The sequence below is a fragment of the Cydia fagiglandana genome, chromosome 20, assembly GCF_963556715.1.
Source record: "Cydia fagiglandana chromosome 20, ilCydFagi1.1, whole genome shotgun sequence".
In the NCBI taxonomy this organism is placed as follows: Eukaryota; Metazoa; Arthropoda; class Insecta; order Lepidoptera; family Tortricidae; genus Cydia; species Cydia fagiglandana.
The window spans coordinates 4027195-4042811 of NC_085951.1; the positions used below are offsets into that span (position 1 = coordinate 4027195).

The 15617-nt window shown below is 40.9% G+C and overlaps 3 protein-coding genes across 3 annotated transcripts in view; 2 read left to right on the forward strand and 1 right to left on the reverse strand.

Annotated features, from left to right (window-relative positions):
• Window positions 1-785: 785 nt before the first annotated feature.
• Window positions 786-2605, forward strand: LOC134674857 (uncharacterized). Its single transcript, XM_063533012.1, has 3 exons — window positions 786-943; window positions 1701-1749; window positions 1824-2605. The coding sequence occupies exons 1-3, from the start codon at window positions 860-862 to the stop codon at window positions 2603-2605; spliced, it is 915 nt and encodes a 304-aa protein (XP_063389082.1). The 5' UTR covers window positions 786-859.
• A 2095-nt stretch (window positions 2606-4700) lies between these two features.
• Window positions 4701-6462, forward strand: LOC134674357 (uncharacterized). Its single transcript, XM_063532411.1, has 2 exons — window positions 4701-4819; window positions 5248-6462. Exons 1-2 carry the CDS (start codon window positions 4781-4783, stop codon window positions 6403-6405), a joined length of 1197 nt encoding a protein of 398 aa, XP_063388481.1. The 5' UTR covers window positions 4701-4780; the 3' UTR covers window positions 6406-6462.
• A 1378-nt stretch (window positions 6463-7840) lies between these two features.
• LOC134674405 (T-box transcription factor TBX1-like) overlaps window positions 7841-15617 on the reverse strand; it is a 55678-nt gene continuing 47901 nt past the window's right edge. Inside the window, exons 9-10 of the mRNA XM_063532474.1 lie at window positions 9194-9331; window positions 7841-7997 (exon numbers count right to left, since the gene is read on the reverse strand). Coding sequence (XP_063388544.1) covers window positions 7940-7997; window positions 9194-9331 — 196 coding nt within the window. The 3' untranslated portion in view covers window positions 7841-7939. The remainder of the gene's footprint in view (window positions 7998-9193; window positions 9332-15617) is intronic.

Here is a 15617-nt window from a genome sequence, read left to right on the forward strand (position 1 = left end):
TACAAATCAGATCCTATATATTTGCCTCTAATTACTAATTAGAGCGTACACTCTACCCACATTTACAGGACAAATCCACCACATTTACCATTTCTACAATTTCCGCAAACCATATTGACACGAAATAAAGGCGGCAAAAAAACCGGACAACCCCCGTCGAGGGTTCCGTACTTTTTTGCATATGTTGTTATAGCGGCAACAGAAATACATATCATCTGTGAAAATTTCAACTGTCTAGCTATCACGGTTAATTGAGATACCTAGATAGACAAACGGACAGACTGACAGTGGAGTCTTAGTATCTAATAGGGTCCCGTTTTTACCCTTTGGGTACGCCCTAAAAAAGTCAAACTCAACTTTCCGCGTCTTCAATATTAAAATTTCGAACCATTCTGATGATGGAAATGGCTGCTCTGACTAGGTATTAAGTATAGATACCATTTACCAGTCTTTAATACTTAATTCTCATGCGAATTTCTGCTGTATCCACTCACATGCTTGATATTTTTCAGTAAACCTCTATTATTATTATAAAATAAGGGTGACAGCTGGTAGCTATACAGTTACCAAAAGCATGTGAGTGGGTATTTCACCGATACGTATGAATGGAAAAACGAACTTACACTTATCAAACTTTACATAACCATACGTGCGACAGGCTCCCTCACCAAATCTTAATTATTATCAAATCTTGTCTTATCACTGTATCAGTTCATACGCCTTACTTCCTATCTCAGTGGCTGAGATCACGTCTCCGCCTTTATTAGTCAATTACCTCTATTTATAATCAAAGAACACCGATCGACGGAAACAATGTGACAGATGAACTTGAGAGAGTTAACATAATAATTAAATAAATATGATTCTGTTCCTGGTAGGGCTAAGTACGTTTAGCATAGGAGTAAGCCATGCGTCGAGTTGTCATAGCTTACAGCAATCACAGGTAAGTTTTTTACTTAATCATAATTAATAGCATCGAACTGTTTATATAAAAAATAAATCCCAGATTCAATTTCAATAATGTTAATGGACCAGTCAACTTTATTCTTTCTTTATTGTATTGCAGTCATGTTCATAATTACGTTAGGTGTTACAATTTGAAGATAGTAGGTACATGACACCCTGTAAGGGCATTCAATATATCTTAAGTCTAGGTATTAAGTAAGTATTTAGTACATGCATGCATCTTACACCAATAGCAATAACATCTATATTCATAATTTTAATATTTTATATTTTATCGACGTTTATGCAGTATTAAATGTCAAGTTCATTTATAAAGCTAGTAAAATAATAAGATTATGATGATTATTAATATTAAATGTCCAGGTTAATTTATAAATAGATTCAAATAGTAAACAATATGTAAACAATATAGTAGCTTAGTATGTTGTCGCGCGACGCCGTATGGTTAGGGCGACTTCAAGTATTGGGACGCGTAACAACGCAAGCCATGCTAAGCGGTCAGACTAAGAAGACTCAGAAAGACTAAGAAGACTTTTAGTTGGTCTGCTCGGGTATATACTTAATTGAGATGACGGTCCATAGTTACGTGGTTCAATTCCAATTCTTATGGATACTTCAGTTGTCCTGTGTGAGTTTAAGCTTTGAATCTAAAGTTTTATAGAATAGTTCCATTTACAAAATGAATATGTAGAATTGTTATCAATCGCCTTTTTAATAATTGACTTGTGTTTCAGCTGGCATCGCTCAATGAGCGAATGAATCAGATGATCAACGCGCTGTACCGTAAGTAACAATTAAATACCTAATTCAGCAAACGTTTGGAACGCTTAGTAATTTAAAACTGTTTTGCATTACAGCATTCTCCAAGGCCAAGTCGTCTGGGGCAGCGTATCAAAGTTCAACACCCGCGCCGCCCAGTGAATACTCAACAGTATCTCCTTACGACCCGTCTTGCTACCAGTACCCACCTTCAGGGTACCAAGCGCCCTCACAAGGGTACCAAGCGCCCTCGCAGGGGTACCAAGCGCCGTCGCCACAGGTCATCTACATGTCACAGCCGCAGTCTTCGTCGACAGTAGCCATATCTCCGCCTTCACCTGGAAACCCACCTACAGTTACGATATCCACTACTCGGTCATGCTACCCCTCATATGAACAGGAGTACGCGTATGAAGCACCTAAATATCCGTCGCAGTATTATGAGTACTCGTATCCTCAGTACGCGCCGCCGCCGCCATACTCAGCCCCGCAGTACACACAGCCAGAATGTAGCTGCCAGCAGGAGTACCCCCCACAGCAACCTTGTCCCCATAGACCTGCGCCGACGCCTCCGCAACCAGAATATCAAAACTGTCCCCCAGCGCCTCCGTGCTCGCCGCCGCCGCCATATCAGCCCCCTAACTACCCGCCGCCACCTTCATCCCCATACGCGCCGTCGACGCCGGCATCTTACCCGCCAGCGCCACAATCATACACGCCGCAGTCTTACCCACCCCCACCACAGTCTTACCCACCGCCACCACAGTCTTACCCACCACCGCCGTACACCTACGGACCGCCCGCATACCCACAAAATAACATACAGTACCCACCCGCTCCAGCAAACCCTCGAGACCTGATGCAGATGCCACAGTTTTAAGTGACTTAGTTTAAATAATTTATTTCATGTTTTATACTAAAACTCTAATAAATGCTGAGACTTAATATTAACCTACTATATCATTTAAAACCCACTTGTATAATTCCATTGTTTACATTAGGCCTAAATTCTAGCCTCGATACAAAATTATGTCTGCACGTAAACGGTACATTCAATATATTGATAGACTTGCAAAACAGATTGGAATGCAAAATACACGATTACTAGTCTACTTACGTACGACTTTTTCACATGAAATTCTATCCTAATCTCTAAGGGGTTGCACTATCCCACTAACCCGGGTTACCCGGTTAAACCTGGGGTTACCATGGTTACCAGTACAATTTGATACTAGTTTAACGATTTAACCGCTTAACCCCGGGTTACTGGGATAGTGCAAGAGACGCTTTTACGGTCGGCCATGACATTGCGCGACTGGCTTCGGCTGAGGCGAAAACCGTAGGTAGGAACGAAAGGCCCGATCGCTGTGTCTTGCTACAACCTTGTCGCCTTAGCCGAAGCCAGTCGCGCAATGTTGTGGCCCTAAACCCTAACCCTAAAGAAAATCCATGGTCGTATCAGGTCTATTATTTTATTTTAATGACAATTTTTTGTTGGGATTTCCTCTCAAGACTAATAAGAAAATGTCGTTTAATACGCGAGCGAAAGTTTTCCTTTCATTGCATTATTTTATTTTCCTTTGTTTTATTTCTCGTGAATTACCTACATAACGATAAGTATACCGCAGTTGCATAAAACCGAACTATATGCGAAATTACTGATTTCCTCGTATCCGAAATTAAAAATAGTAAGCAAATAACAAAATAATGTCAATAAAATGCTCATTTGCATACGCACATAGACTAAAATAAAATAAAAAAAGCGGCCATGTGCGAGTCGGATTCGTCCATGAAGGGTTCCGTACAGCAAGTAACATAATAAAATTTACGATTTATGACGTGGTAAAAAAAACGGTTTACTAGATCTCGTTCAAACCAAGTTTCCGTGGAAGTTTGCATGGTAATGTTCATCATATATTTTTTGTTTTATCATTCTCTTATTTTAGAAGTTACAGGGGGGGAGGGGCACACATTTTACCACTTTGGAAGTGTCTCTGGCGCAAACTATAAATAGTTTAGAAAAAAATTATATTAGAAACCTCAATATCATTTTTAAAGACCTATCCATAGATACCCCACACGTATAGGTTTGATGGAAAAAAAAAATAGTTTCAGTTCTAATTATGGGGAACCCCCAAAATTAATTGTTTTTTTTCTATTTTTGCGTGAAAATCTTAATACGGTTCACAGAATATATCTACTCACCAAGTTTCAACAGTATAGTTCTTATAGTTTCGGAAAAAAGTGGCTGTACGGACGGACAGACAGACAGACAGACAGACAGACAGACATGACGAATCCATAAGGGTTCCGTTTTATGCCATTTGGCTACGGAACTCTAAAAAGGGTACAGTAATAATAATTATGCTACTCTTCGAAGGTCGCATAAATATATAACACGCTATTATGGCTCTACAAATAAGTTCGTGTCAGATATTTTTGCGGCCCTATTGCGGTACCTATTACAGTAACTATGATATTAAGAATCTGCACTAGAACAAAGGATAATTCTCGCTAGACCGGGCCGGGGCCGGGCCGGAGTTTCCAGCGCTTCTTTTTCTATAGAAAGCACCTGATCACCGATCAGCCGTCATAGAAATTACATGTCGGACGCCTCGGCCCGGGCACGGCCCGGTTTATAGTCTGCATCTTTAGGTATTAAAGTAAAAGTAAACAATTTGTAAATTTTCGGGTAGTTCATAACATGTATTGGTTAATGAACCAAATACCTACAACACCGCCTGGATCAGGCTTAAGGAGCCATTTGAGGGTAGACTGTGTTTACTTTTATTTAAATATCTAAAAATACGGAGTATAGCGTAGCGTAGAAATATACTGGATTAAGGATGACTCACATCCTTAATCCAGTATATTTCGCAAACAGTTGTTGTTAATGTAATGAATTGTAACAATTACAAAATGTGATACAACCTATATGCAATGTCTAATCAGACATTGTAATACTGGCCCTGTAACAGCGACACTTAGTTTCCTAATTTGATGATAAACAATGCTTATATATTGGGTTTGAATTAGGGCCTAATAACACTCCAATATGACGCCGTGCTGTTTATTTCTAGTCTTGCTGATACAGGTAAGGAATAAAAACGTGTCCGTTTGTATACAATATTTCATAAAAAGTGGTGTACATTGCTCTTAAGTGTAGTTATAATCGTGAACTTTACCACACCACACACAGCACTCTTAGAGGTCTTTCATTGTCTCTTGTCTGCTACTCTATTGCTCAATTTGCTCACAGGATACTCTATTACTTGCATGTACAGTTAGCTTCTAAAGTGCAGAATGGAATTCATTCACCTAAGCTGCCCTCACGACATCTTTGGCCCTAGTTTGGTCTAGATAGTAGTATCCGGTAGATACTAAGTACCTATAATGATTGCACAATACCACATAATTTGTCCCAGTACATAGTGCACAAACCCGTCATTACCTAAATTAAATTCGGAATACTTAATGTATTTAAATTCCAGCACCTACAATGCAATGTCAATTCCTTTTCAGGGTTCATTCACATTCGCGAACTGCGAAGAACCTGACAGCGACTCCCGTGAAATTCTCAACCAGAAACCGGAATTTGAAGATAATGTTGTTAAAGACTTCAACGACGCAAACAAAGACTGGCTCGACATGTTCCTACAATCGACCCCATCAGGACTCTACCCATCCAGCTCTGCTGCTATAATGGCACATGCCACCATCTCTGACAAGTCTCCAGAAGAACAACTTGAAGTTATGAAAGAAATGATTCACCAAATAACAGAAGCTATAGAACATGAAATGACAAATATTCTTTCAGATGCTATAGCTCATTGTGAAAAGGACGAAGGACATACCAAAAAGAAGCGATCAATCGAAACCCCGATGGACAGCAGCCAACTGGTTATGAGGCTTTTAAAGCACATTAAGTCAAATAACGAATATCAGAACATTGCAATTGAAAAGATGATGACGGCTCAAGAGATTGCTGATAAATATGGCGTCAAATATAACCCTGACGAAGATGTTCTAGCCGATCTTGCGGCTTTCTCTTCCAAACAGTCTGAAGAACTGGCGTCAATTTTGGGCGATGGAAACGCTAAAGAAGAAATCGAATTTGTGCCGTTAGAAAACGAGGAAAAGAAAGAAAACGTGCCTGATAACAACACGTATTACGTATACGCAACACACGTTCCTGAAGAAGAGATTCATTCGCAATTTAACTCTTACCCTCCTCACGAGTACATGCCTGAGAGAGTTCAATTCATGCCCCAACCTCAGGCACCTCAGCAGCACTACAAACATCCTCACCACAGCCATCACAACTTTCCCGAAACCCAAATACCGGCACCTCCCCACCATGCGCCCGTCCCTCAAAGACCTTACCATGAACCAGCTTACCCTCGAGAATACCATCCCTGTGGCCCTATGGAGCCTGTTACTACTACAACGACTATAGTGCTTCCGTACGAAGAACCAATAGCACCCGAACCCGAATTAGTAGGCCAGGTTTTCGAAGAAACTGTTTCCAATAAAGTTTTCATTGAAGCGGGCGAAGAAACTGGTTCGACGGATGTAAATCACGTGATGACATACACTGTTTCAGAAAAATCGCACTTCAAAACGCCCGAGATTGAAAAGTTGCCACAACAGATGCAGTATTACTTCTTTCTGATGAATTAATTTAATTGTAGAGCTACGCTGTATGCTAAAGTTATTATTTAAATGTGTGTGGCGACCGATGTGTTTCTTTGTCTTTGGTTCTGAATTAAAAAAAAAAGTTTTTGCGTAGATGGAAAAATAACACACAAACTTAACTTATCTCACATATTTAATAAATACATTACAATCTTAAATAATAAGTACATCGATAAAATAACTCTGAACCTTTGGGTACATATTTTTGGTTCATTTTGACTGGTTTGCACTCGTCATTCTCAATTTGGAAACAATAAAAATACATTATTAATATTAAACACGTAGTAGTATTTGGTAACTTAAATTATCTATCAAGAAACGCCTATTATTAATATAATAAAATTACGACACTATACTTACACAACTTACACAAGTTTGACTATCACAAAGAAAAAGGCACTGATTACTATAAATCTACGTGTATGTATGTTGTACAAGATTGTATATCTTTGGCGAGTGTTTACTAATAGGTACGGTTAGGTCAAGGAATTTAATTTGAGTACCATTTCGTACTTTGTCACAGTAACAATAGCAGGCGTGGCTCACTCCGCGATTTCACAGCTACAAGAACATCCTTTCCACACCAATTTTGGTGGCTAGCATAATCCGCGCGTGGCGCTGTCGCCACCTAGCGGCCATATCTGTCCTGATCGTAACAGACGCGTTTTGTTAGAGGGTGAGTCTTCTTTACCTAGTACTATTATTTATTCTGTGACAATAGTATGATGTGCCTAGCGACTTTCATATTGATTGTCACTGTGACAAGGTGCGAAATGGTATTGAAATTAAATTCTTTGACTGTACATTTTATGTAATTATTCTTATTTATCTAAATACTTCGTTTATTTTTCAGTTGCGAACTAATGATTTTGGTAACCCGTTAAGTCTATGAAACAATTCCTTAAAATTATCATTGCCATTTATGTAAAAATTAACTCAATGACTGTAAACTTCGAACACGAAAATATTAAACATATGTGTTTTTTATTTATTTAATTTATTGGGAAGCCCACTGCAATACGTACTACTTATGGCTTTCATTGTCTTACCTAATGTATCTAGCATGTCTTGTGCAAATTTGTTAACAAGTAAAATACGGTTTGATTTATTTCGAAAAAGTTTACCATGTGGGCCGTTATGGTTATGATGTAGGTATTAACAAGCTATTGGGCATTGTAGTCATTTTTGTCGTTCTGATAAAGGTTATTGTAAGCCTTAAGGGGCCTACTGCTTAACAGTCCGCCGGACGGTATCGGCTTGTCAGTTAGAACAAAATTTTGACAGTTCCGAACAACTGACAGGCCGATACCGTCCAGCGGACTGGTAATCAGTAAGTACCTTTAGGTACTAATTTAAAATTCAAAATGAATTTAAGTCCAACTTTAAATCTGCGTAGAGTTGCGAGCTTCAGGCGCCAAACTAAACCAGTTTTTAAAAACGGTTATTTAGATGAGAATCCATGTTTTTGTCTTGCATGTAAGGAGCGTACTGCGACGCGTCGAATGTAGACGCTACGCGGTTACCTATGCGCGTAGTACGCGCTGTAAGCGCCGTTGTGTGCCGTGTGGGGCTGGTACCTGGAAATATGACAATTTATTTATTTATTTATTTAAACTTTATTACACAAGCACAGGAAAAATATACAAATGGCGGACTTAATGCCTAAAGTACTTAATTTACTTATTTATACTTAATTTAAGTTTTTTTTTTCGATGTGGCGCGCGCACAGCTCTTGTGAGCAAGGACCCCGCTAAGGGCCCTTACGCACTTGCGGCTGGCCGCTTAGGCGGTTCTATTGAGCGGCCAGCCTCCTGACGCGGTTGATTTAGCAGCCGCGATGAAACCGCGATGCAACCGCGTAAGCGGCTTAAGGATACGGGCGAGCCTTGCTCATATGCATATCTGTCGCCAGTTTTCCTTTAGTCGCCTTATACGACAGACAATTTAAGTTAAAAATATTGGTGTATAAAACAAAACTGTTTTTATTACACAACGATGGGCCTAACTACGTGACCACCGCTATGTACATGAGGCGGGGACAAATGGAAATGATTTATATAAAATACCTGTTCCCATCTGTGCCCGGCGGGGACAAATGGGATTTGAAAGAACAATGAGGTTTCCGATTTAGAAACTCTGACTGATAATATACTGTTACTGACCGCACGGGGTGCGCGTGGGCATAGAGCGGGCCGCACGCGCTGGGCTCGGCGGCGTACGGCTGCGCTAACTGCGGGCAGGGCTCGGGGCTGCCTCTCGCCGACGCGGGGTGCCGCGGGGTTGGCTTTGCTCAGACTGAGATACTGTTACTGACCGCACGGGGTGCGCGTGGGCATAGAGCGGGCCGCACGCGCTGGGCTCGGCGGCGTACGGCTGCGCTAACTGCGGGCAGGGCTCCAGGGCTGCCTCTCGCCGACGCGGGGTGCCGCGAGGCTGGCTTTGCTGAGACTGAGATACTGTTACTGACCGCACGGGGTGCGCGTGGGCATAGAGCGGGCCGCACGCGCTGGGCTCGGCGGCGTACGGCTGCGCTAACTGCGGGCAGGGCTCCAGGGCTGCCTCTCGCCGACGCGGGGTGCCGCGAGGCTGGCTTTGCTGAGACTGAGATACTGTTACTGACCGCACGGGGTGCGCGTGGGCATAGAGCGGGCCGCACGCGCTGGGCTCGGCGGCGTACGGCTGCGCTAACTGCGGGCAGGGCTCCAGGGCTGCCTCTCGCCGACGCGGGGTGCCGCGGGGTTGGCTTTGCTCAGACTGACATACTGTTACTGACCGCACGGGGTGCGCGTGGGCATAGAGCGGGCCGCACGCGCTGGGCTCGGCGGCGTACGGCTGCGCTAACTGCGGGCAGGGCTCAGGGGCTGCCTCTCGCCGACGCGGGGTGCCGCGGGGCTGACTTTGCTCAGGAGGACTGCAAAAATAATAAAACATGAAAAAAACTACTCGTTACCGAGTGAAACACAAAATGTTTTCACCACACCAACGCGAGGAAAATGTTGACTGTAAAACATAACAAATCAAATTCAAATAAATGCTACCTATCAAATATTTCACTCACTTTCACCAACCAAAATAAGGAAATCTCAAAACGCATCTAATTACTGTGCCTCTCCTGTGGATAAAATGCAACTTTCTCCTCAGTTTTTAATCAATAAAGAAAGCATTTACGAGCTGGTGTGATGAAAAATAACAATACGTCCGATGACTGGTGACCGCCCAGTAGGCGGATCCTATTACAGTATCCCGTTAATCTTTATTTTGACACCGAACGACAAATGGCATTCATACGTTACTTAACTCCCTAGAACCCCAAAGGTGACATTATTAATCGATCCTACCAGGAAACGAGCAAAAAATATTATATGACTAAAGTTTTAAAGTTTTTGTGATGTTTGCGCACATGGCGATTCGCGTTTTTTCTTTCGGATAAAATTAATGACTTGATTGTTTACTTTAGTGAGAATTGTTTACACAAATTTAGATTTTGCTAGAATAGATATTGTTTTTAAATACTTAGTTTAATACTAATTAGAGGCGGGAGATGAGGACGTGTGAAATAAACTGTCTGGATAGCATGTTTATTCATATTTCATAGTTCTGTCATCATAATTAATAAGTTATGCATGGTAACTCTTATGGTATGGGTTCGATATCGGGGGTATAAGTTGACAAACAAATTATATTAGCGTTGTTTTAATGTTGTTAATTGAAATATATGTTCCTGGTTAGTAAAATAAAATCTCGGACCTACGCTACGGTCGAATTGTGGACTTCCTGTTTAACGCTACGTCTTACGTAGGCGAACAACGCGCGAACGCGGCGCGGCGCGGCGCGGCGAAAGCGGCCGCCGCCGCGCCGCGCCGCGCCGCGCCGCCTGACATTCGCGTGCAAATCGCGCCGCACCGCGTTCGCAACGAGATCGCTTACGTAGGACACTTCTATGGGCATCAAAGGATTGATTTCGCCGCGCCGCGCCGCGCCGCGTTCGCGCGTTGTTCGCCTACGTAAGACGTAGCGTTAGTGGCTGCCTGGCTGCAAATTGCGCGACTTTGTGGTTTCATCATATAAAGAAACTCTGTCTTCTCCTTAGCGTTTGTTCCGGCTTATATTTACGGCTCATGGGAGCCTGGAGTCCACCTGGCAACTAATCCTGAGAATTGGCGTAGGTGCTAGTTTTTACGATTGCGACTGCCCTGTCCTTCCAACCCAAATGGGAAACTAGGATTTATTGGGATTAGTCCTGCTTCCTCACGATGTTTTCCTTTAACGAAAAGCGACTATCAAATGATACGAGTAAGTATATCGTTCATATGTTCCGAAAAACTCATTGGCACGAGCCCGACAGATTGAAAAACCGGGCAAGTGCGAGTCGGACTCGCGCACGAAGGGTTCCGTACCATAATGCAAAAAAAAAAACAAAAAAAAAGCAAAAAAATACGGTCACCCATCCAAGTACAGACCACTCCCGACGTTGCTTAACTTTGGTCAAAAATCACGTTTGTTGTATGGGAGCCCCATTTAAATCTTTATTTTATTCTGTTTTTAGTATTTGTTGTTATAGCGGCAACAGAAATACATCATCTGTGAAAATTTCAACTGTCTAGCTATCACGGTTCGTGAGATACAGCCTGGTGACAGACGGACGGACGGACGGACGGACGGACGGACAGCGAAGTCTTAGTAATAGGGTCCCGTTTTACCCTTTGGGTACGGAACCCTAAAAACGCACGCTCTTAACGCTAGGCTCTAGGCATCTATTTGAAGTTTTTTCGGTGACCCTGGAGTCTTTATGAGTCTATCTTTACGACCTTCTTGTAACTCATGAGGCCCTGGTACTGGCTCCGTGCTAAATTCAATTTTTAAACAGTTTTCTGACTTATGAAGCAATTGTTTCTACTATAAAACCTAAAATAAATAATTCATTTGAGCTATGGTTTTGTTTCGTCCTCTTGACGGCGGCGAGCTGTGATTGGTCAATTTCATTATAGTTGACTAAACCGTTTCGAAATGATAATTATAGTTGCGTTGAGTTGAGAGCCCATACATTAAAAGTACCCAATTGCAGTTTGGTATACAAGATCTTAATAATTCAAGAATTACAGTCGACGAGTAGAAAAAACCAGGCAAGTGCGAGTCGGACTCGCGCACGAAGGGTTCTGTACTATAAAGCAAAAAAAAAAACAATAAAAAGCAAAAAAAAAAAACGGTCATCCATCCTAGTACTGACCACTCCCGACGTTGCTTAACTTTGGTCAAAAATCACGTTTGTTGTATGGGAGCCCCATTTAAATCTTTATTTTATTCTGTTTTTAGTATTTGTTGTTATAGCGACAACAGAAATACATCATCTGTGAAAATTTCAACTGTCTAGCTATCACGGTTCGTGAGATACAGCCTGGTGACAGACGGACGGACGGACGGACGGACGGACGGACAGCGAAGTCTTAGTAATAGGGTCCCGTTTTACCCTTTGGGTACGGAACCCTAAAAACAATGTTTCAACGACTACGAGTATGAAACTACTAGTGGAACTTATGATTGGTCATTGATCAAACTACTAGTGGAACTTATGATCATGAAAACGGAACGATCGCTCAGTGATTTACGAGCGGGGTCGGCCAATGCAACGCGGCAGTAAATCGCTTCGTAAACAGAGCTGCAACGTGCGCGGGCGTCGCTGCCGAGTGATCCCCGGTTTGTTAGGTATAAACAGTGACGTAATTAGCCTACAGAATGGATACAGAATTACATACATATTTTTCTCTAACAAAATTGTTTAAGAGTATAGTGGACGACGGCTTTCTCGTACAAACGTAGTTCCCATTTTCCTCTCTGGGTATTGACATTAAGCTAAATATTTAATTATACTAATTTATTAGCCCAACCTATGCCCACTTCGTTTGACTTTTTTCGATTTTAATAGTTAGGAATGAAAAGAGAATTCCATATATTTATTTTTAAAAGCGGCCAAGTGCGAGTCGGACTCGTCCATGAAGGGTTCCGTAGCAGCAAGTAACATAATAAAACTGCAGTTTACGATTTATGACGTATTACAATTTTAGAAAAAAATGATATTAGAAACCTCAATATAATTTTTGAAGACCTATCCATAGATACACGTAAGGGTTTGATGAAAAAAAAATTTGAGTTTCTGTTCTAAGTATAGGAAACCCCCAAAACTTATTGTTTTTTTTTTTCATTCTATTTTTGTGTGAAAATCTTAATGCGGTTCACAGAATACATCTACTTACCAAGTTTCAACATTATAGTTCTTATAGTTTCGGAAAAAAGTGGCTGTGACATACGGACGGACAGACAAACAGACAGACATGACGAATCCATAAGGGTTCCGTTTTTTGCCATTTGTCTACGCAACCCTAAAAAGCTCCCAACGATATTGTAATGTACTTCTAAAATCGAAAAAATCTCAACAAATTGGCATAGCATTGGCATGGAATTGGCAAATATATATATTAAATTGTGTAAAATTATTGTCTAAAATGTTAATGACCAGGGAGGAAAATGGGGACTTCGTTTTAATGTAGAAGCGGCCGTAGTCCACTATCCTCTTAATGCATACTTACTGCCCGATGCCCATACCTAAATACATAGCCACGCCACACCGCACCGACCGTTTACCTAACCGCAGTTTATGTGCACATAAATCGTGCGCGCGCGCCGCATTGGACGGGGAACAGACACAAACAACTCGCCGCCAAAATACAGCGGTATCCAGACGGGACTGATCAAGTCGGTCGATTTGATCAGAAATGAAATTAGCGTCAATCTCCAATTATAGATTTATGGTGATATTAGAGCCCTCTAAATTAATTTTTTTTTTGTTTTATTGAGAAACAAACAGTCTTAAAATAAACATATGAGCAACTTAGCTAGTAGCTACAAATTAATTTAGGTATAGACCTATAGTTTTCTAATTTACAAAGATAATTTACAAATGTATAAAATTAGTGTAAACAGTACCCAATTACATAAAAATAGAAATGAATGTAAAAGAGAAACAACTCAAATTACAAGTATCCGATTGCTTGCAACATTTCACACTTATTTTACTTCAACAAAGAATATACAGTTTTCTTAAACAGACCTAATGAACTGCCAAACAAGTCTGCGTCCATACATTTTTCATTGTACTGTACTGCCTACATGCGCGCCCAATATATGAATGCTGTGCGTGTTTCGTTCTGCTGTTAGGAATGTTAAAACAATGCTCCAGAACGAAAATAATAGCGTCACAAATTGGTATTCTTGCGTCCGCATCTCATTTTATCGGTAATATCGGTCATTATCGACGGTTGAATTCGGCGAGCCAAATTGGCGCTTGCGTCCGCACCTCCTGATTCGATCGGGCAATTTAATCAGATTGGCGAAAAATTAACTAGTCCGGATACGCCTTACATTTGCGTCTTATGTACAGTCGCCATTAGATATATGGGAGCGGCCAAGGTGCTCTCAAATATCTGAACACACCTCTTAGGCGCTAGAGTGCGTTTTCAGTTTCAGGTATTTTTGAGCACCTCGGTTGACTGCACCAATACCTACAAAATATTTATTTTCTAAATATTTATTTAATAATATACATATGTATTTAATTTTTTACTAATATCATATGTACTGCGAAACTGCAGGGAAAAATTTTAGGTATTTTTCATACAACTAAAGGAAACCTTTGTTAAATTGTATCACTTTCTAGCAAACGCGAATCTTAAAATGACAAATAAAATAGGGACATTGTTTATCAAGGGGATCTTAGATTTGATAAGCGTTTATAAATAACGGCATTAATTTTTTTTAATTGATGTATCTTTTGTGCTTATAGGTTTTCTCATCGCGTAGGCTAGAAAAAAACTGTTCAAAAACAAAAATAGATAATATATAATTATTTATTGTGTTAACTATTGGTTGTTATCAAAATAAATAACATATAGTGGCGACATCTATATTGGTGATACACTTTACTGTGTCTATAGTATCTATATATTGTATCTGTGGTTTAAAAAAAATAAAGTCAGTCTGTTCTAAATCTCTTCAACGGTCGTTTCATTTAATAGGTTATGGTCCAGCTTATGGCCTTTAGACTACTAAATCGCGAAAATATAAGTAATTTCAGTGTAAAAGTAATTGCAGTGTTATATTTCGCAGTAGGATTAGTTAGTTAGTCGGGCAGTTTTGAACTCTGTGTATGAAAACGGACAGTGACTGTGCAAAAACGGCGGCGAACTATATAGTTAACGTGCCAAAACTTAAAGGAAGAGAGAACTATGACGAATGGGTATTTGCGGCAGAAAATTTCTTAGTCTTGTGTCTTAGTATTGTGGAAGGAATGATCAAGTGCATCAAGCCAGAATTAGATGCGAATGGTGCAGAAGTAGCTGTTCCAAGATGATGCCAAGACAAAGGCAAAGTTGGTTCTTACCATTGATTCGTCATTGTATGTACATATTAAGACCGTGACTACTTCAAAGGCACTGTGGGAAAAGCTCAAATCGCTTTTTGATGATTCCGGTTTTACGCGAAGAATCAGCCTTTTAAGAACTTTAATTTCCATTCGATTAGATAATTGCAGTTCCATGACATCCTATGTTACTCAAATCATCGAGACGGGACAAAGATTATGTGGAACAGGATTTGCAATAAATGACGAGTGGATTGGCTCGTTGCTCCTAGCTGGATTACCAGAGAAGTTCTCACCCATGATTATGGCTATAGAACATTCGGGCATTCAAGTGACAGCGGACGCCATTAAAAGCAAACTTCTCGATATGGAAACCGGAACTTGTGTTGATGGCAGTGAAGGAGATAGTGCATTTGCCGCGTCTAAAAACTGGCAACACAAAAATCGACAAATGGCTGCCGGGAACAAAGATGGCGTGAAGGGCGCTAAGTCAACAACAACAACAAAAGCAAATGTGAAATGCTATCGATGTCACGAAGTGGGTCATTATCGTACGCAGTGCACTAATAATTCTAAATTGAATAAAAACGTAGATCGTAAACAGACTAACGCATTCTCAGCTGTGTTTTTAAGTGGAAGTTTTAGTAAAAACGATTACTATGTTGACTCTGGCGCGAGTGTTCATCTAACACCAAACCGAGATTGGATCACACGTAACTTTCGTGAAACTAGCGAAGATATCGTTGTTGCTAACCGAGAAATCGTTTCGGTAACGTGTGCTGGT